Source organism: Lethenteron reissneri, chromosome 27 (assembly GCF_015708825.2).
Source record: "Lethenteron reissneri isolate LAM-NWPU_2019-01 chromosome 27, ASM1570882v1, whole genome shotgun sequence".
In the NCBI taxonomy this organism is placed as follows: Eukaryota; Metazoa; Chordata; class Hyperoartia; order Petromyzontiformes; family Petromyzontidae; genus Lethenteron; species Lethenteron reissneri.
Window position 1 is genome coordinate 10,241,765 of NC_083805.1, and position 20,971 is coordinate 10,262,735.

The window sequence follows — 20,971 nt, forward strand, 5'->3', positions numbered from 1 at the left end:
CGTGTACAGCCCTTTGGTCAGTCTAGAATCAAAATCTATATTTCATGAGCTATGAAGCTCTTTTTCACAGATGTCCAGTCCACAGCTGGATGAGGGCCTCTGGTCTTACTTGATCACACTTCACCACAATGGTGGAGTTGGGGAGCATTGACATGGAACATAGAAGTAGAGTTTGATGATGTATTTTGCTTGATTGCCCTCTGAGGTCAGCTTTCAAAACTGACAATGTCTACTCTTTGGTTCTTTCGGTAAAGTCACGTAGGTATAAAATAAAGCAAAGGTTTCCCACCTGATGACGGACGCTTGTGTTGTTGCCCGAAACAGTCGTGATTTATTTAAATGTTATACCTACGTGATTTTACCGAAAGAACCAAAGAGTATGGATTCCTGCGGTCACGAAAGCTTCAAATCAAGATTGACAATGTATAACCTCGAACACGTTATGCACATGGGTCCCTATCCGAGCACTCTCCAGGCCTCAACCCTGTTTATCTTCCAGGCTATGACGAGATCCCGTGGATTCTGGGTGATTTGGTTATTGGCCTCTTGTTTTGCATCATGTATACATCAATAGTCATCACTGCTTGTGCGTCATGGATAAAATAATTGTCAACGGAATTCATAAATAGTTATTTTACTAAGTGGGTGAGAAGAGGCCAGCTTTTAGGCTAGTCATATTTCATGTGCTGCAGAGGCCCAATGTCTATAGATGACTTTGTGCAGTGGACAAACAGATGGCATAGTCGGTATGCAACAAATTAACCCAGTCAGTGTCATTTTATTGTTAAGTTAAAGGCGCGGCCCTGCAATGCTTGCTCGTGCCGCAATGCCAATGGTATAATAATAATTATTTGCAGCCCTTTGTCAATCGACTAATGGGATGAGGTCCTTCCCATGCCGAATAGCGAATAGGTCATGGGGGTTGATTGACTATATCTCACCATGCCGGTCAGTGCGAGTTTGGAGGGGCGGCCAGTCCGGGACCGTTTCCGAAATTACTCCCCCCACCTCCCCCCTCACACTGATGTTAGCCGTCAGCTGTGGTAGGGCATCGAACTCAAGTCACTGGGTTCTTAATGCAGTGCACAAAACACGATGTCACGCATCACCCACTGTCAATGTAATGTAACCAGACTTCAATTCAAGTTTGTTATACTTTAGTATGGCATGTACCAACTTCATGGCTAACTAACCCCATCATATGATTGCCATCCCAATAATGGGGATGTCTAGTAAGGTTTTTTATTTGATTTGTGTTATTAACCACAGTCTTCTGTGCCAAGTCTTAATTCTCATTCTGAATATCAAGTTGGTGTTATGGGGCTTATGCATTCGGCAAAGACCTGGTGGCACTTAATTGCAAAGGTTAGCCACAATGCAGGTACAGTATAGCAAGTTTCTGTACACCCAGTTATGCTCTAGTGATATGATATTTAACCATAATCCATGCAAATGGTATCACCATCTAAAACATGGAAAATACCACAATCCCTGATGAATCCCAAGCCGAAAGTCACAAATAATGAAATTCAAAGCTCAGCAATTATAGCCGATGTGTGCTATACCTGCTTGTGACAACTAATGCGGTAATAGCAATAACAACTTAGTCATCCAGAAAAGCTTTAGTGAGTCTCAAGACACATTTTTTTGGAAGGGCGCTGCATCAGGATGTGAGGCCAAATCTAGGAATGATTGAGAACCCATTGAGACCGTTATTCTCTTTTCGAAGTGACACCTGGATTAAACAAGTAGAAACATAGCAATTATAAATTATAGAAATTAATTAAAGCATGGCAAATTCAAAATAATATTGTTAATTATCAATGAAGGCTTCACTCAATCTCAAGACATTTTTCTTTAGGAGTGTCTTGTACTGGAATGTTTAGGCAATTCCATGCATCAGTGTTTTGAATGTAGGAGGATATCTGAGCACTTGGGAGATAGCCCACCACACATTCAATAAATTATCACTCAAAGCTCATCACAGATGGATTCCGTAATCCACTTGCTGTACTGCCATTTGTTGTACTTCCATATCCTGGCCACCTGGGTACAGGAGTTCAGCAACCCTTGCCTCCAAAGTTCCGGATCTCAGTTGTGCACCACAGCTCCCGGCCGTAGCGTCCTTTAATGAGACTTGAGCCCACCGATTGACGCTACCTAATTGGAATCTACATTGTAATCATTGGCCTGACTGCGAAAACTTGGCAGGGCCCTCGAGAAAAAGAGTCACGAGACTCCGTGAGGCTTTCCTGGGTAAACAAGCGGAATGATAATGATGATAATTATCTTCTTAAAATAAAACATAATAAAATAATTCTTACGACATTTCGGCCACAACGCAAGCAGCCGTCCTCAGGTGAAGACCAGGTCTGTCGGGGAGACAGCGTCTGAATCTTTCTTTTTTCATTCAGACGCTGTCTCCCCGACAGACCTGGTCTTCACCTGAGGACGGCTGCTTGCGTTGTGGCCGACACGTCGTGAGAATTATTTGATTATGTTTATTTTTATTATTTTATTATTTCCCTTCTACGTGACTTTACCGAAAGAACCAAGAAGATGAATCCCTGCAGTCACGAAAGCTTTAAATCGAAAGATGACAATTATAATAACGCTTTTGCCCTGCTGTGGTCACACCCCTAGGTGGAGAGGCAGCCAGCGGTGGCGCGTCGTGTCCACAGGATCAGCCCACCCACATCGTCGCTGAGCAGCCACCCAGACTGAGAGGTCGGCTCCAGCATGGCAGCCTCTCTCGTTCCTTCTCCATGGAGGTGATGGTCCAGTCGTACTCCGCACGTGCGTATGCACGCACATACACACGCGGGCACACGCATCCAACCGTGGTGCCTTCAGATAATTGAGCTCAAATAATAGTATTGGGCTGCTTCTAGGCTCTTCTGGGCCACGGATAATCTGGCACTCCAGTGGCCGTAGAAACCAGTTGTCTGTATGATCGCGAGTTGATAAGCTGCGTTGAGTTGACAAAGGCACCTCGCCAGGTGGACACGGCAAGTGAGGTGGACGACTTGGACACGGACCACGTCTCGCCCATCAGTAGCCTGGCCGCGCGGGGAAAGAGCAAACTGCAGGTGTTCATAGCGCGGTACAGGTGAGTGAGTGCGGCGCTGTCCCTGTTCCCATACAGATGAACACTAAGATCCCATGGTGTGCCGCACACGCTGTGGTTAAACGATATCGCCAAACATCTATTGTATCCAGCTAGGATTCACGGTGCTACAACCACATCCACCACAGCAGTTGTGCATTTTTTTGGTGGATCATGTAGATTTGTGGAACTCTGGAACACCTTTCGATTAAATACTTGTTGCTTCGCCCTTCCTCCTTGGGCTTACCCAAGTAAATGTCCTCCGAGTTGCCGTTGTTTCACCAAGGTGAGAAATCAAGAGACCAGGAAGAGTCTCATTTGAAAGAGTGACCTTGGGGCATTAGTCTGCTTATAATCCGAGTTGAGTAATTTGCAGGTAACATTTGAATTTGGACATTTTGGAGCCTGACACCGGCACATAATCGCCAACTCTTGTCAATGACGTCAGGAAATCGTTGACGTCCACCGTGAAGCAGACGGCGGCGGTATTATGGTTAATACACCCACGGTAATAATCAGGACAGCAGTAGATTCAAATCCTGAGCCTCTGCAACAAGTGGCGAATGCACTACCGCTAGGCTGCGTCACCGCACGAGCATCGTAACAAATCCCACAGTGCTTTGCTGCGAAGCCATTCTCACAGAGCACACCCTTCACCCGTGGCTTAAATTCCATGGGAAAGGGACCATTTGCTATAAAGTGTTTTGAGTGTACAGGCTGTCCATGAAGGTGCCGTCCATGATTAATCTCCCTTCTTTCGTAAGGATATGAATTGAGTAGCAACTATACATCAATGTCTAGGTTGTAAATCCTGCTGATGGCTTCAGAGGACATCGAGTTGTTGGTTAAAGGAATGGATAACTTGGAATGAATTACGACTCGATAGCAGTTTGAGCACTGTGTTTGAATAGTGGGGGTTATATGAAAGGTAATGTATGTTTCCCAAAATATTCAAAAGCTCGAGTGATCTTCACACGACAGAAACATTCAAAAGCATTGTGCCCGCATTGCTGCCAAACACCCGGAGCTCTCCCAAATCTCTGTGACCTGTGTCGCCAACGCTACGGCAGACACGCGAAGCCTGACAGTGGTGAGACTCGTACGGCAACGTCATCATCCTAGCGAGTGTGTGTGCACGCGCGTGCATGTGTGCAGTTTTATTGACCCAGTCGAAACTAATGTCTACATAATAATGATTTGCAGCTCTTTGTCACTCCACTGTCAGATGAATGCTTCCCCACACCACGTCAGTGGCAGAGGTTGTTTGACCATATTTCACCACGCTGGGCAGTGTGGTTTGGTGAAAAGGGTGCCCATGACCGGTTCAGTTATCACCCGCCACTGATGTTAGCCGTGGCCGGGAATCTAACTGAGGCCCCACCGGGTTTAGAACACAATGCACGAGCCACTCTTCCACCGCTCTACTCCACGTGATATACGGCGCGCGTATACACAGAGATGTACCTATCAAAGTACCAAAGCAACGCAAGATTGAATGCCAAAGTGAAAGTGGAATGTTCCTATCGTGTTGTGGAACGCGAGCCCATTACTATTAACGTTAGGAGAGAGAAAAGCTATACGCACAGCTACCGCCCCAGTGTCTGTGAATGTAGCTGATGAAAAACAGTGCCTCCAAAAACTAAAGCAAATAAAATAAAATGGCACAATAATGTCAAAGAGTTAAAGCCAGCTCATCAATCAGCCTTGCTTTTTAATGAGTTTTTTTTGTCCCCTTACAGAACATTTCTGGAACATTATTTGGCTGCGAATTACACCGAGAGTCAGAATAAGGGACACATCAATCAGAGAACAAACACAAATCACATTTGGCTGTTAAGAAGAGTAAGTGGGCTTGGGCAGAACACATCACAAGAAGGGAATGGTGTCCGATGGGACGAGACTGGTGATGGAAATGCAAAACAATTGATGGGACATACCCAAGACCAAAAACACCGTGGAGATGGAGGGGGGATGAAATAAAGTAATGTGCAGGAACTACATGGATGGATTCATTGCAAAACAAGGAGGGATGTCAACGGCAATGATAATAGAGAGGCCTTCATCCAACAGTGTATAGATATTGAATAATTGACGATAGCTTTATGGATACCTTGTGAGAGTGTCTCTATGACCAAATCTCCCAAAACTTACCTGGTCTCGTCAGTTCTAGAGATTAATAAGGACCTATTCTTGAGCTGAACAATCTTGTAGCACATGAGTTCCAGTCCTGGGCTTCCCTGACTTTAACTCAGCCTCAAATCATCACCACTCGGGAGACTAATACAGGCGGGCGTGGTTCTGGCCACCCAGTCCCTCGTGTGCCGTGCCAACACTTGTCCCAGCAGTCTGTTAAGGCTACACGGGGAATCTTTGTCTATGTAAAAGGCGAACTAACACTGAGAGCCGTTGTTCCACAGCTATAACCCCTTCGAGGGCCCCAATGAGAACCCGGAGGCTGAGCTGCCGCTGGCGGCCGGAGAATATGTGTACGTGTACGGCGACATGGACGAGGATGGCTTCTACGAGGGTGACTGCGCACTCACTCCAACTGCCTGGCGCCACCTTGTTTAACAACAACAACAACAATAGAAGCCGCTTGCATTTTCAATACACCCATAATGTAACACACGTCTCGGGGCGCAGACGTTCACAGGAAGAGCAGCAGTGGGTGGGAGTGAACAAGTAAAGGGGAGAGAAAAAGGAAGAAAATGAGGAGGTCCGAAGGCACCAGAGAGAGAGAGGGGAGGGAGTTCCAGAGGGAGAGGGGGGGCATAATGGCTCAAAGAGTGGCCACCAATGGTGGAGTGGCAGATCATGGGAGCAAGGAGGAGGCCAGAGTCTTTTGAGCAGAGGGACTGTGGCTGCGACATGGGGGTGGAGAAGGTTGCAGAGGTATGGGGCAGGAGGAGTAAGGCCGTGGATGGAGATCAATTTGAGGACAATGATCTTGTCGTCCACACATTTGTGGATGGAAAGCCAGTGCGGTGAAGCCAGGGGAGTGTACATACAATAACTCAGGGTGGGGACATGACACAAACTACCCAACATTTTTTGTTACACTTAACAGAATCAGTAACGGTCTGCTTTTTGTCTAAAATACAATTCTGCTCCATCTCTCACCCCCGATATGCGTATGAGAAAAAGGCTGCGATGCCAATTGCTTAATTGTGCAGATTTTTGTAGCAAATTTTTTTTTACTGGGGGGGGGGGTTATCCTGGGGGGCGGTCGGGGGCGGTTATCCTTCACCAGGGGTGTGGGGCTGGGCCCCTCCAGCCCCCCCTACAGCCTCCCTAACCAGCCTCTGCACCTCTGTCCTAGTGGCCCATTACCACTCTCCTGAGTTCCATGCCTGACCGGTGCTGTCGCGAGTAAAGGACAGTCTAACCATTGCTCCTCATCGTCTCCACATTGCTATCCACTTGTGTTGTAGATCTGTGGGCGGTCTTTGCTTAAAATGTGGAAAGAGCCCCCATCGAGGATAAAACGGTCAAAATAAGCACATTGTACAGCAACATTTTTATCAAATTACTTGCAAAGTAAAATGTAAGCAGGTGAAGAAAAATGACTCTGGGTCAATATGTGTAAATACATAAATCACCACACTAATGGCATATTCAATATGAACAAATCACATGAAATTACGGACAAATGGGCAAAAATCCAATACTAATTTTATAAAGACAATATAAGTAGAATTTGGAGTTAATTAGAATAACATGTAAAATTTAATACATATTCAATAACGTTAATTTAAATTTGCTTACCAAAGTAATTCTATTACATTTCCTCATTCATGTACTGGCAGGAAGCCATATTGTGCCTGCGATTAGCTTTCATTAGTTGCTGAACGATAGAGCACCATCAATGAGGCTTTCTCCTGTTCTGTTATAATCACCCAATTGGCGTTCATTTTTGGGAGGTCCAAACTCAGGCTGCGACTGCGTTTGTGCAGGAGAGCTGATGGACGGCAGGAGAGGCCTCGTCCCCTCAAACTTCATCGAGCGCATCTCCGACGAGGACTTGGTGGCGTTCCACCAGATGGAGGGCGAGCATTCATTGTCGCAGCAGCAACACCTCCACCATGTCCACCACCATCACCACTCGTGCCCCGACCGTGACCGAACCCGTCCCGCCTCAGCCTGCAGCGTCTGCTGGGAAGGACAGTGCTGTCCCGGCCAGTGCCCCAACCCCTGCCAGAACAAGTGCCGGGCCGAGGTGCCAGCGCCACCGTGCGCGTGCCCGGCGCCACCGTGCGGCACCGACGGCGTTAGTTGTAAGTGCGGCCGCTCGAGCGAGACTCCACACCGCTGCTGTGGCGCGCCGTACGGTTGCAACGTCGGTCAATCACTGCCGCGGCTCGGTACTCCCAACTGCACGGAGGACATCGACGCGGAAGAAGCACCGCCTCTGCAGGACGACCCGCGCGTCCGTCACCCGCGCGGCATCGCCCTCATCAAGCAGCTGGCCAAGAGCGTGATCATCAGCTGGGAGCCGCCGCCGCTGCTACCGCCGCCGGCTCGCACTTCCGCGTCGTCGTCGCCGTCCCTCTCCACTTCCTCGTCCTCCTCCGCCTCCTTCTCCGCCGCGGCACCCACGAGCTACAACGTGCTGGTGGACGACGAGCTGCGGATGAACGTACGCGCCAGCGCCAAGCCCAAGGCACTGGTGGAGAAGCTGGAGCTTTCGGCGCGCTCGTATCGCGTGTCCGTGCAGGGCGTGACGGCCCGGGGCCTCTCGGACCCGGCGCTCTGCAGCCTCCTGGTGGGCGCAGGCGCCACGCCGGCCCCGCGCCAGCTGGCGGTCCGCGACATGACGCCCTCGTCGGCCGTGCTCACGTGGCTGCCCAGCAGCAGCAGCCACGCGCACATGGTGCGCGCTAACGGGGAGGAGCGCGGCGAGGTGGCGGCGGGCGTGCGCGCGTTCACGCTGCTCGGCCTGGAACCCGACCGGCACTACCGCGTCGTGGTGGAGGCGCGGCCGCAGCGGTCGCACTGGGAGCCGAGCCCCGAGGAGAGGCGGCGCAGGGAGGCGAGCATCGCGTTCAGGACGCCACCCGCAGGTGCGCCCCATCGTCCGTGTCGCTGCTCGGCTGGAGTAGGTGGTCGATGACTGGAGGGGGTCGTAGCGATTTCTTTCGCGCCGTATGTAGCCAACCGTGCTAATCGGAGGTGCGTTATTTAAAATAAGAGGATGTTGTTGAGAAGACAAGTGTGTTTTGATGTACCTGAGTCAATCCTGATGCTCATCAGGGCTCGTGTGAGTGTGCATTTGGAATACCATATGTAGAATTTTTTTCTTGCATCCTCTAATTTTCGCAATTGGCTTAGGGGAAAGTTTGGATTGTGTGTAATCGTTCATCATTGTATGAGCCTTGTTAAGGTTTTTTCCCCTTTATTTTACAATTTGGAGTTGGTATCCACACAGCCTCTACATGGGACCACGTCTTAAGATGCTTTAAAGAAAGAGTGTGTTTATTTATATTACCTTTTATGGAGCTAGTCGAACAGAGACAGAGTGATAAAAGGAAAGTCTTGGGCCTTGTCTTGAAAATGGGCAGGGAGGCGACAGCACAGATGGCTGGGGGCAGAAGGAAATTCCAGACGATGTGGCCCTGCCTGCCTGTCCTGCCTTTATATCTATTGCCCATCTATCGATCTGCCTATCTGCTCATGTGCTGTATTCTCCATTAAGAAGAAATGTCACTCCAACTGAAGATTAATTTTTGAGATATGCTCTGTCTCTTTAGTTATCTGCTGTGAGGAGGTTGACTTTATTTAATCTCATGGTTTTATTACCGAGAATCAGTGGCTGGCACAGCTGTCAATGGAGCAGCCAGTGAGGGCGGTCTAAGGAGTGGGGTTCATGCCGTACAACAACGACTGTGAACTCAATATTAATGAAGTGGCTGCCTACATTTCATTACGTGTCAACTCCACACCCCCTCTCAAGAAATCAATCTTTAATTGGAGTGAAGTTTCTTCTTTTATTACGCGTGTGGTTTTTGTTATTCATCCACATTAACACTTTGTGCTTCACACTTGTGTGCGTTGTTGGTAAAGAAGTTATGCATATGTATTCTTGTATTATTTGCCCAGATTATATACAGGGCAAGAGAAGCTGTGAGCTTTTTGAAATTCAATATATAAATAAGAATATGGATTTTCTGTAGGGACCTGTAATGAAAGTGCTCGTTGCATAATTCCACGTGTACATCTGGGACACTTTAAAGACGTGGGTAATCGTCGGTATAAAATGATACAGAGGGCATAGTGTGCCAGCCAATGGGGACTATAATTCAAACAGAAATGATCTGAACACCGTTTCCTGAGAAGTTAGACAAAAGCTCGTGAAAATTACCACATGTCAGACGGTACGCTGACAAAATTACCTTCTCATCCACACTGACATGGTGAAGGTGCATTTAGTTTAGTGTGTGTGTCAGGACATTGACATATTCTATGAGCCATATTTTCGAGAGGTAGCCATTCCGCAATAGTTCAAACCGGTCATTTACTTTGACTCGTGAAATGGTGCTTCTATGTTATTTTAAAGCAAAATACTAATGTGAACTATTTTTATTTTACCAGGTAAGGCCCACTGAGCTTTATAGCCTTTTTTTCAGAAGCGACCTGGCTACCTCAAATGATAGCTCAACGAAGTGGCTTTTCACTTGGAAATTTAAAGCAGCCAAATACTCTAAAAACGCACGCTGACTCTAAATGTGGAGGGAAGAACCGGAGGACCCGGAGAAAAATCTACGCGACCACTTGGAGCACGTGCAGACTCAACATATACAGCAGGCGTCGTGGTCGAAACGGCACCTACGACCTCCTGCATACCAGGTAGTTATCATCTCGCCACCTCTACTGTCCCCCAGGTTTGCCAGACGCGCCACTTCACGTGCAGGTGGAGGCCGGACAGAGCACGGGGACGCTGCTCGTCTCGTGGCTCCCCGTCACCATCGACGCCATGGGCTCCTCCAACGGCTCCTGCGTCACCGGTTACGCCATCTTTGCCGATGGAGCCAAGGTGAGGGCTTGGCCTTGCCACGCGTCACACACACACCCGACAGAAGCCTGATAAGTATACTCTGCGAAACATTCCTTGCGGAGGGAGCTGGTAGGAACGTTGGGTTGCTCGGTCAATGGCCAGGTTCAACGGCGGCATGGTGTATTCCGCAGATATGCCCGACTGTGAGGGCGGGCACAAGCCGGCGTGAGTAGGTTAAACGTTGAGTTTTATAAGGGCACCACGGGGTGACCAGCCCCTCCCCACCCAGCCCCACCCCTCCCACCCCCCACCCAGCCCCACCCTCCCCACCCAGCCCCTCCCCACCCTCCCCTCCCCACCCAGCTCCACCCTCCCCACCCAGCCCCTCCCCACCCTCCCCTCCCCACCCAGACCCTCCCCTCCCCACCCAGACCCTCCCTCCCCACCCAGCCCCTCCCTGCCCAACGGACGGACACAATAATCCCCTGTGGGCTGGTGTAACCAGGAGGTTCCTGCCAGTAAAATGCCTTTGCTTAGAATGGTCATGCGTCAGCAATGCGGTGAAACTCTCTGCGTTGGATGTATAACGGCATGTTGATTCATCAATTAATATCAATTGTTAAGACCTTGGATAGTCAGGTGACTCTCGGTCCCTGGTGAAACGTTTTGATTCGTGTGCTTTGGATTTAATGAGTTCATATGACCCTTCCAGCCACGAGAGGTCACTGCTTTCACAATGATGCCAACGAGTTATCGATTAAATTCGAACGCGACGTTGAATTGGAACAATTTGTTTCATCGCGAGAGGGGTTATTTGTCACTCTCCAACCAGTCCTGGGAATTAGTGAATATTTCACATTCCTAAGGTGGGGTAAGTGATAAGCCACTTTGTTGAGCTATCATTTGTGGCCAGGTGTCTTCTGAAAATGAAGCTAATTGCTCAGTGGGTTTCACCTGGTAAAGTAAACGTGTATTTTTTTGTGTGATTTGCTTATATTTTCTATATTTTTTCACTCCTATTGTGTTTTCACATTCCGTTCTTGGCCTTTCCCCCCCCCCCCCCCTCAACCATTATATATACGGAGTGGTATCTCTTGTAATCTCTCATTTACTTGATACAGCTGTCGGGCTGTGACGGTTCCACCTGAAGACGGAAGCTTGTGTTGCCTCCGAAACGTCGTGATTTTTATTTTTTATTTAACTTTTATTAATTTAATTTTTTACCTACGTGACTTTACCGAAAAAAAAAAAAACCTAAGAATATGAATCCTTGAAGTCACGAAAGCTTCAAATCTAGAATTGTTTTCACATTGTTGTTGCAAATTTCTGTCCTACCCCATACTGGACATCTGTGAAAAAGGGGTCACAGCTCATCATATTCCTCCACTATAAATAAAGATTCTCATTCTGACCGGAGTGAATCATGAATCCCGTGCTGTTCGCATGGCGCAGGTGCTGGAGGTGGCGTGCCCGACGGCGGGCAGCGCCGTGCTCGACTCGTCGCTCTGCGAGGGCAGCTCCTCGCTCACGGTGCGCACGCTGTCTCCGCGCGGCAGCTCCCCGCACTCGCTCGCCGCCCGCCTCCTCCACCTCCCGCCACCGCCAGACCCGACGGGGAGCCCCGAGGGACCCTCGCCGCCTCCGCCGCCGTCGCCCGTCGCCGGGGCCCACGCCGGCGCGGATGGCAGCGGCACGCCCACGAGACGGGCGCGCTCGGTCAGCAAGCTCAAGATGTGCAACCACGCGGCCGGGTGGGGCAGCCCGTCCCGTGCGGAGCCGATGGCCGGTCAGTGCCGGTGACAAGCCGCGACATTGATCAAACGTGGCGTTTTAAGCCCTTTAAGTAGCAATATTGTTGCCGGGTGGCAGCGCTGAGCTGGCATCCCCCGAGATCTTGGGTTTAAATCCAGGCAGCCGTCTGTGATTTACCCCAGATTCGGGAGTGTGGTTAGTCGATGGTCTCAGCCCAGTCACTAATGACTGCACACACACACACACACACAAAAACCCAATCGCATTTAATTTTGTTCGGCATTTCAGTGCGGAGAGAAAAAAAAAATTTGGTTTGGCCGTCGGGTAACGAACATTATTCTCAGTTGCAGAGTGGGTGGGAAATTAGCGCCCACTACTGTGTGGATCAGAAGTCACTTGAATAGATTTCAGAAGTAGCTCTGTTCGATATTCACTTTAATGGGCTGTCCTGTAACACAAAGAGTTCCATTGTTCGCGTGACATGGCGCCGAGAGCTCGTAAAATGTGTGGCGGGCGGGAGGGGGGTTGAATTTTCGTGACAAAAAATACCAGAAATTAAAAATGTTGCCTCTTATTGCGAACAGCAGTAGGGGAGGCGTGGTACCACCCCGCCACTGACTCCTCGGGCCAGACTTTGACGGACGAGGCTCGCTTGAGAGCCACGGAAATCCCCTGCGACACAGGGTCGATGGGAGACGTCCCAGACACTCTCGCCACGGTGCAGCTGTGTGCTGCCGGATCGCCGGCGAGGGCCGACGCCACCCCCTCGCCCATAGTGCCAGCCGTCCGGTTCGCGGAGCCGCCCCGGCTGCTCAACTCGGAGGTAAGCGACGAGCCCTGCTTGTGGCTGCCCTAACCCCGGGCCCAGACAATTTGTCGCCTCCGTAGCACTCTTCTATCGCTACTACCACCGTGGTTGCTGTTGCCATGAATGCAACTCATTATTTCCTCCACCCATCTTCTTGGTTCTTTCGGTAAAGTCACGTAAAAGGGAAATAATAAAATAATAAAAATTAAACATATAAATAATTCTCACGACGTTTCGGCCACAACGCAAGCAGCCGTCCTCAAGTGAAGACTTTACCGAAAGAATCAAGAAGATGAATCCCTACAATCACGAAAGCTTTAAATCGAAATCCTCCACCCATGTTGAGGACTTAGTCTACCAGATTGTTTCGTCTCATCCACGTTCATCCATGCCCATCGTACTAATCTATACTCACCCATAGTCATCCATGCTCATCCATACTCACCCATACTCACCCATACTCACCCATACCCATACTCACCCATACTCATCCATACTCACCCATATTCACCCTTACTCACCCTTACTCACCCTTACTCACCCATGCTCACCCATGCTCACCCATACTCACCCATACTCATCCTTACTCACCCATACTCACCCATACTCACCCATGCTCATCCATACTCATCCTTACTCACCCATACTCACCCATACTCACCCATGCTCATCCATGCTCATCCATACTCACCCATGCTCACCCATACTCCCCATACTCACCCATACTCATCCTTACTCACCCATACTCACCCATACTCACCCATGCTCACCCATGTTCACCCATACTCACCCATACTCACCCATACTCATCCTTACTCACCCATACTCATCCTTACTCACCCATACTCACCCATACTCACCCATACTCACCCATACTCACCCATAGTCATCCTTACTCATCCATGCAGTGTTAAACCACTGCAACTGCAGGTCAAATCACTTACCTTTCTGATTGTTTTCTAGCACTGTTTGATTTTGTAATTTCCTCCCATCGTCCTTCTTTTGCCAAGTTCTTAAAATAACCTTGCTTAATTGAATAAACACATAAAATCTCTTCTGGCACATCTTCAACGGTGTTGTTTCTTGCTGGTCGCTAGGCATTTTTGGCCTTTGGACCTGTGCTCGGTCACTGCAGTGTACAGTTTTGTACATTTGCCAATCGCGATGCCCACCACTGTGCGTGTATCGGAAGTTCCGCCGTCACCACCGGGGTTTGTCTCCTGCGCAGGTGGTGGGGTTTGTGCCACCGGCAGACGGAGAGAGCGATTGCGCCGAGGCGTCGCAGGCCAAGTCGGAGGAGGAGCACGGCTCCACGCAGCCCTTGTGCAGCTCCATGGAGGAGTTTCTTCGGGAGATGGAGCAGGACCGACTGGTCAGACCTAGCATCCCCACTTATTTCTCCAGGATAAATAAAGATTCTGATTCTGATTCACTCACTCACTGACACATTTACCCACCTGTCCACTCGCTCACCTACCCTCCTATCCACTCACTAACCTACCATCCCACCCACTCACCTGTTAACCCATCAACTCACTCACTTGTCCACTCATTCACCCACAAGCCCAACCACCCGCTCGCTCACTTGTCCATTCGCTTACCCGTTAACTCACTCACTCACTCACCCGTTAACTCACTCATTCGCCTGTTAACTCACTCACCCATGTATTCTCACTCATCTTCCAAACAATTCATTCACCCACCCACTCACTCATCCTATCACTCAGCCACTCAATCACGTGGTTATCCAATTACCCACCAATTCACACACCCATCTCCCCACACTCAACTCCCACGTAGATACCGCCGCCTCGGTTGGAGGGCTACCAGACGGAGAGCAGCCGTGGCTCGGAGCTCTCCGACATCCTGGAGGAGGACGAGGAGGACCTGATGTCCGAGTCGGTGAAGCGCAGTGAGGCTCAGCGCCGACGTCTCAACTACCCGCTCAGGGTGAGGAGCAACCACACTCACTGTCACCATCACCACGACTCACGGCACCACCCAGACTCAAGGGACCACCCCGACTCACGGGACCACCCAGACTCACAGCACCACCCAGACTAACAGCACCACCCACACTCACAGCACCACCCAGACTCACAGCACCACCGAGACTCACAGCACCACCCAGACTCACAGCACCACCGAGACTCACAGCACCACCCAGACTCACAGCACCACCCAGACTCACAGCACCACCCAGACTCACGGCACCACCCAGACTCACAGCACCACCCACACTCACGCCACCACCCCGACTCACGCCACCACCCAGACTCACGCCACCACCCAGACTCACAGCACCACCCAGACTCACGGCACCACTTGGTGGATGAGGCAGCCAATCAGTGTGGTAAGCGGGCAATGAGACTCAAACTGTAGCTTGGAATAAACTTAGCACATTCGTTAATTACACTGGCCTATACCAGAATTATACGTTAATAAATCAAATACATTTAAGTGTACAATACTAGCTGACCTTTCGGCAAAAATATGCCTAATTATAAGTGAATGCCAGTGGAAAAAATCGGAAGGGTTTTGTGAAAGAGTATACATCGATTAAACGGTTGAGAGACGAATTGAAACCGGAGAAAAGATTGAACATAAAAACATCCAGATCCAGGAAATTCGGTGGACTAAGTAAAAAACAACTACTTGAATAAACAAATGCAATAGTGTGCAGCGCAGTGTAGTGTACTCAACAAAGTTCAAAGCTCTATCGATGGTTCCCACTGCGGTGGGTGCTGCTTCACGGTGAACTCGACGGTGCCCACTGCCGTGCGTGTGGCTTCACGGTGAATGCCAGGGTGAGGGCGGAGCCGAGCCCATGGCAGCTGGCCGCTCTCAGGCCGATGGCGACCAGCCTCGCCATGCTGCAGCTCACGTAGCCTTACTCATATTAATATACTCGTGCGTTATGTGTGATGACAAACTTACCGATGTCTTATTAACTTATTTTGCACTCATCCTTCCGTTGTGTTGTCACCCCGGTCGTTGGTGCTCTTGTTCCCTGTCCACAGCGATGTCTTCGGGGTGCCTCTCTCTCTGTGTTCCCTGTCCCCTCTCCGTCTCTACAGTCTGAGTTTTCTGCCGTTCGTTCGACCACGGTGCACCGCACGGAACGTTGCGCACGCCTCTGTTTTTTTTGCGTTATCCTAGCCGTGCGTGCGCCGTTGTTTGTCGTTTTGTGTCTTTCTGTCGGTGTGTGCGGCACTACAAGGTCAGTTCGGATCCTGTTTGCAGTCAACATCTTTTTTCCCCCACATCACTGGTTTTTCCGGCCCGCCCATCGAATAATTCGCTTTTTGAGCGTTGAGAGTGGTGTGGTCGTCATCTGCGAGCGGCACCGTCGCCCGCTTGCGCGAGCATTCTGATCGAGCCACTTGCGAGCATTCTGATGGAGCCACTTGCGCACGTGGTGAGTAGCGAGCGGAGGCTCTACCTTCCGCTTCCGTCTCACTCGACGTGTGGGGGAGCTCGCCGCTCACCAAGGGGTGGAACGATTTCTTTTCAGCCAGCAATTTGATGAATTGACACTTTTAAGGCTTGTAATTCGGTTCGAGAAATCGATTCTATTTTAACACGATTGTGGACGGTAGCACCTCTAGTGGCGGCACGGGTGACATGTACCCATGGCGCACACAAGTAGAACAACATCAATTCTTGCGCGCGAAATTCGACGCGCATATTGCGAGTAGCAGTCACCAATGGCAAATTAACAAGTCGGTGCGTTGTTCCATCCGTACGCACGGTGCACCCTGCCCGCTGTGAGTCTTTCGCGTGTGTTGGGCGCTTGTTGTGGGGTTTGCGATCACTGCGGAGGGGGGGGGGTCGCCGCTTATGCTGTCGATGTGCACGCCGTGGCGTGGGCGCGAGGAGGTGGGAGAGGGCTGCGACACGGACAGCGACGAGGAGAGCCTGGAGGCCGTGCTGGAACTGCCACTGCAGAAGCAATGCAGCAAAAAGCTTTTCAGCATCCCGGAGCTCACGGAGGAGGAGGAGGAGGATGACGAGGAGGAGGATGACGATGAGAAGGAGGAGGACGAGGAATCTGAGAGGGGCCTGAGGGATGCATTTGAGGAGTTAGCTGCTCCTCATGTCCCCCTTACTCCTGGTCGGAAACTCTGGCAGAAATACGACTGTCCCGGGAGAGTCAAATGTGGGAGTCCTGGGTGTTCAGGCCAAGTCCCCAGAGAAAGCCCCAAGCATTCCAGCAGAGTCAGAAAATCGAGCCCTGAGCTGCTTGGCATAGTCGCCCGGGAAAGCCCAAAGAATTCCTTCAGCATCGCCCACGAGAGCCGGGAGGTGTGGCCAGGGCTGGAGAAGATGGGCTGCACGGTGCAGAGAGACAGGTTCCTAAGACGCAGCCGCTTTGCACAGAAGCAGGCCGAGGCCGCGGTGGCGGAACGGGGCCACGCGGACGCCTTCACGGAGGACGTTCCCCTCGACAACGTTCCAGCGCTTCAAGGCCGAGAAGGGGCAGCGGCGACGCAGGCCGACCTGTGCCGCACTCCGAGCGACGGGGGCAAGCGGTCACACGAGCACAATCGGCGCAGCCCCAAGGCCAGGCCTCGAGCGGCGGAATGCCGCCACCCCACCAACGATGGGACGTCTGACGGGGAGAAGGAGCGGCCCGTGGCCCGCCGGCACGTCGAGGAGACGCACGGGAGGCCGGTGGCCGCGGCCGCCGCCTGGCGCAGTAGAAAGCGAGGGCTCACTCGGCAGAGCACGGTGGAAGAGGACTTCTCGGACACGGAGCGCGGATCCGAGATGGCCGGAGGGGACAGCAGTAGTGGCGGTGGCGGGCGTGGCGGCGGCAGCAGCAGCAGCACGGGAGACGCGAGTGCAACCGCGCTACCGGCGAGCCGGGCGGACCCTCGTGAGCGGGAGCGCAGTAGTGCCGCAAGGACTCGAGCCGTCGTGGCCTTTCGGCAGGAGCAGGTGTAAATAAAGTGGCAGACGGGGTTAATGTTGCAGGGCGGGTGAGGTGGGGAGGGAGGAACACTGCTGTCCGATCTGCCTGGTCCATGCCCCCATGCCCTGTCCCATCACCCCTTCTGACATACCCAAATGTGAGAGCCATTGGCCTGCGTTAAGTCGTAATGAGTGTCAATAGTGATTGTCGATGCTACCTCTAGAATATACGGAATGGATTTTTTTTGACAATGACAAAGAGGACAAATGAATGGGGTGGGGAGCAGGCTGGGCAGCTGTGTTATCTGTGCAAGTAGCCCCCTCATTTCTGGTAGATGAGAGTTAGTCTCTGTGTCTCGGTGAGAGGACGGACTGGGAGGTTATCAGCTGCCCTCGATGGGGCCCGTAAAGTTGACTCGTCGAAGCCTTTTCCAATTTTGCCACTTTTTTTGCTCAAATTCAACTTCTGACATGGTTCTAAAGGAAAGAACCCCACAAACAGATGAAAAATATCAGTTATTTTGACCTCAGAGATTACACAAAGAGATCAAATTTGGAGAGAACGAAATTGACGGCGTGCAAAACGCGAGTGTTAGATTTTGTATGCAGCTTTGTCGGTGAAGTTTACGCGAGTCAACTGACTGGGGAGACTTTGCCTCCTGGCCCATCCAGCACCACTTGCCTGTTAAGTTCTCAACGTGACCTCGGTACGATGTTCTACTTTTACACTTACCAATATAAATGCAAACTTTGCTTTGGACAACTACTTAAGCATAATAATAAAGGGTTTTAACATACAAAGTCTTAATTTCGAAAGGCGGTAAGGACTTAACAGGTAAAACCTTCCCTTGTCGTAGCTGACCTCCTGCCATTACCACCACCACCGGCGGCACCCGCCCGCTCACGGTTCGTGTTTTCTAAATAATCGCCGGCGACGACGCTACGAAAACACGGCTCCCATTCTACGCCCTGTAACCCACGTGCTGTGTCAGCGTCTGTCTTGTGTCCCACGTGCCGTGTCTGTGTCATGTTTTTTTATCTCATTCGCTTTTAGTTTGCGGTCCCTGTGTCTGTCCTCGTGCCCGCCGTCGTCACTGCCCTCTGTCCATTTGCATGCGCCCTCCCCCCCCCCCCCGCAGGGACGTTCCTCTGCAATGATCCTGTTTAGAGTACTTGCTGCTGAAGGATTTGCGTTTGGCCCCCGTAAATCCGTGGCCCAGTGGCTGGCCCCATGTCTCGTCTCTTCTCTCGTAAATTTCTGGGCAAGCGGAACCTTCATTGCAGAAGAACGCCTTCCCGTCAGCCCGTGGACAATTTAGGTGTTTTGTGGACAATTGTGCAATGCCATGAAGACCGCCATTTTCATAAACATCCGTGGTAAATGTGATAGTTTGGCTCAGTAGGACCACTTTCAACTCGCTGTAGAATTTGGTATGTTCACAAAGTCGTTTGTTCTTTTGTTCAAATCTTGGAGGGAGAAAGTGCACGTGCCATTTTATTCGGTTGACTTTTTTTCCCCCGATGAATTTCCAGGCATTTGGTAAAAATAGACATCTTGACCTTGAAGTGCACAAAGCTTGCACAATTAACTTAATTTGCGTATTCTGCAAAGAACGATAATTATCTCCATGTTTGATTATACGACGACAACAAGAATAACTAAAAGCAATTTGTACCCTTTCTAATTTTTTACCTATTGTCTCACTTGTTCTAAAACCCACAGCAGTTATGTAGCCATTTATTTTCATAATTTTAGGTTGTAAAATCGTTTCACTCAAGACAAAAGACGAACAAATTGCAAAAACGGTATTAGTCAGTGATTGCTCACTTTGTGGCTTTATCTGCACGAGTTAAAAAGTTCTCCTAGTGAGCCATGCAATTGTAATACAATATTCTGTATTATCTGACAAGTATGAGCCCTTTGCCATGGTTGCGACAGGTACGTTACAATTGTACGTGCAATATGCGTATGATTTTCCGTGCAAATCACCCAGAATGCACCTGATCTCATTCGATCTCTGAACATATTGAGGCTGTTGCCCAGATAGTGCTTGGATGGGTGACCTCCAGGGTCCTCCTGTAGACTCTGGGGCTACATGGTGGGCAGCAGAGGGCCAGTCCGGCAAAACCCCATTGTTATACTGCTCTCGTGTCTTTACTTCCCACTTTCGCCAGTGCACACTGACCAACGTGGTGGAGTATGGCCAAATAACCCCCATGACTCACATGGCACAGGGAGGCCCTCGTCTTAGCAGGGGATTTACGAAGGACCCTCAAAGAGTTTATGTAGAATGGAAAAAACAGTTAATTAAACTATACCTACATCTCCCCTTGTTTCTCTTTGGTACTATAACGATATATTGATGAAGTAACAATTTAATTACAAAATCTGTAAAATCCTGCGAGGAGGGCCGGATCTTCATATCCTCGTCGTGCTGTTTAGATGAAGGACGCTGACGCCGGTACCGGCGCTGGCAGACACGAACGGCCGTGTGTGACCATGCGTGTGCCGTGCCCCACAGCCAAAGCACGGAGACACGGCTCCCAGCGGCGATGCGCCGAGCGTCGCCCAATCGGCGCCCGGTGGAGATGCAGCCAAACCCGGCAACGCCTGCCCTTCTGCTGATGCAGGTGAAGCCACGCGCCTTGCTCTCGTTCTGTCACGGTATTCTAGTCTAGGGCAGTGGTGCACAACTGTTTTGTGTTGCGGCTCCTGCCCCCCCCCCCCCAATAAGACCACTGGTCCCCCATCCCCCCCACCCTTCACCCTCCAGCCCCCTGCTCCCCTAATAGGTCACATATCCATGCCTCTTGCTAATTCGGTGTTAGGCATGCATTTAGTTTCATGTTGTGTGTCGATGTGTTTGTCACCGCAATGTGACGCTGATGTTCCCCGAAAGGCTCATGGCTGCTCTAGTAGGGGTGTAACGAACCTTCTTTTAGTCGATTAAACCGCAATCATGAAAGCTCGCGATGCAAGCACCAAACTGCTCTTGCAAGAATCACTATTGCGATTCTATGTAAATGTTGCCTCTAGGTTAATGGATGGAAGAAAACTGTCCATAGATGGTAAATAACATCAAAGAAGACAAACTAGCTGGTAAACAGATGCCAAAACAATTCTATATTTTGATTTCATTGCGACCCTGAATCATGACAATTCATCGCATCGCCGGGGGGGAGTGAACGCGCCTAATACCCTGCGATGGGCATATCTGTGCTGTCACGGGTAGTCTGACAAACAAACACCCATTGCTTCCTCTACAGATTTAGAATGGACCGGACCTTCAACCGCATTTATAATTTTGTAAAAAATTGCAACGCCGTTTTCAGATGGGGAATTAAAACCGGATTGTAGTCTTGAGCCAAGCAGCCGGTGTCGCTCCGCGTGGCGCGGACA

At 50.4% G+C, this 20,971-nt stretch overlaps 1 protein-coding gene across 6 annotated transcripts in view; it reads left to right on the forward strand.

Annotated features, from left to right (window-relative positions):
- LOC133348545 (peripheral-type benzodiazepine receptor-associated protein 1-like) overlaps positions 1 to 20,971 on the forward strand; it is a 151,751-nt gene that overhangs the window by 120,398 nt on the left and 10,382 nt on the right. For 3 of the 6 annotated variants that reach the window (XM_061561419.1, XM_061561415.1, XM_061561418.1), the window contains 11 exons: positions 2,644 to 2,771; positions 3,000 to 3,109; positions 5,524 to 5,633; positions 7,060 to 8,166; positions 9,985 to 10,136; positions 11,550 to 11,883; positions 12,434 to 12,672; positions 13,886 to 14,029; positions 14,458 to 14,607; positions 16,534 to 17,598; positions 20,094 to 20,202. In XM_061561419.1, the coding sequence (XP_061417403.1) occupies positions 2,644 to 2,771; positions 3,000 to 3,109; positions 5,524 to 5,633; positions 7,060 to 8,166; positions 9,985 to 10,136; positions 11,550 to 11,883; positions 12,434 to 12,672; positions 13,886 to 14,029; positions 14,458 to 14,607; positions 16,534 to 17,598; positions 20,094 to 20,202 (3,648 nt within the window). The remainder of the gene's footprint in view (positions 1 to 2,643; positions 2,772 to 2,999; positions 3,110 to 5,523; positions 5,634 to 7,059; positions 8,167 to 9,984; positions 10,137 to 11,549; positions 11,884 to 12,433; positions 12,673 to 13,885; positions 14,030 to 14,457; positions 14,608 to 16,533; positions 17,599 to 20,093; positions 20,203 to 20,971) is intronic. The other 3 variants (XM_061561416.1, XM_061561417.1, XM_061561420.1) reach the window with 3 other exon arrangements.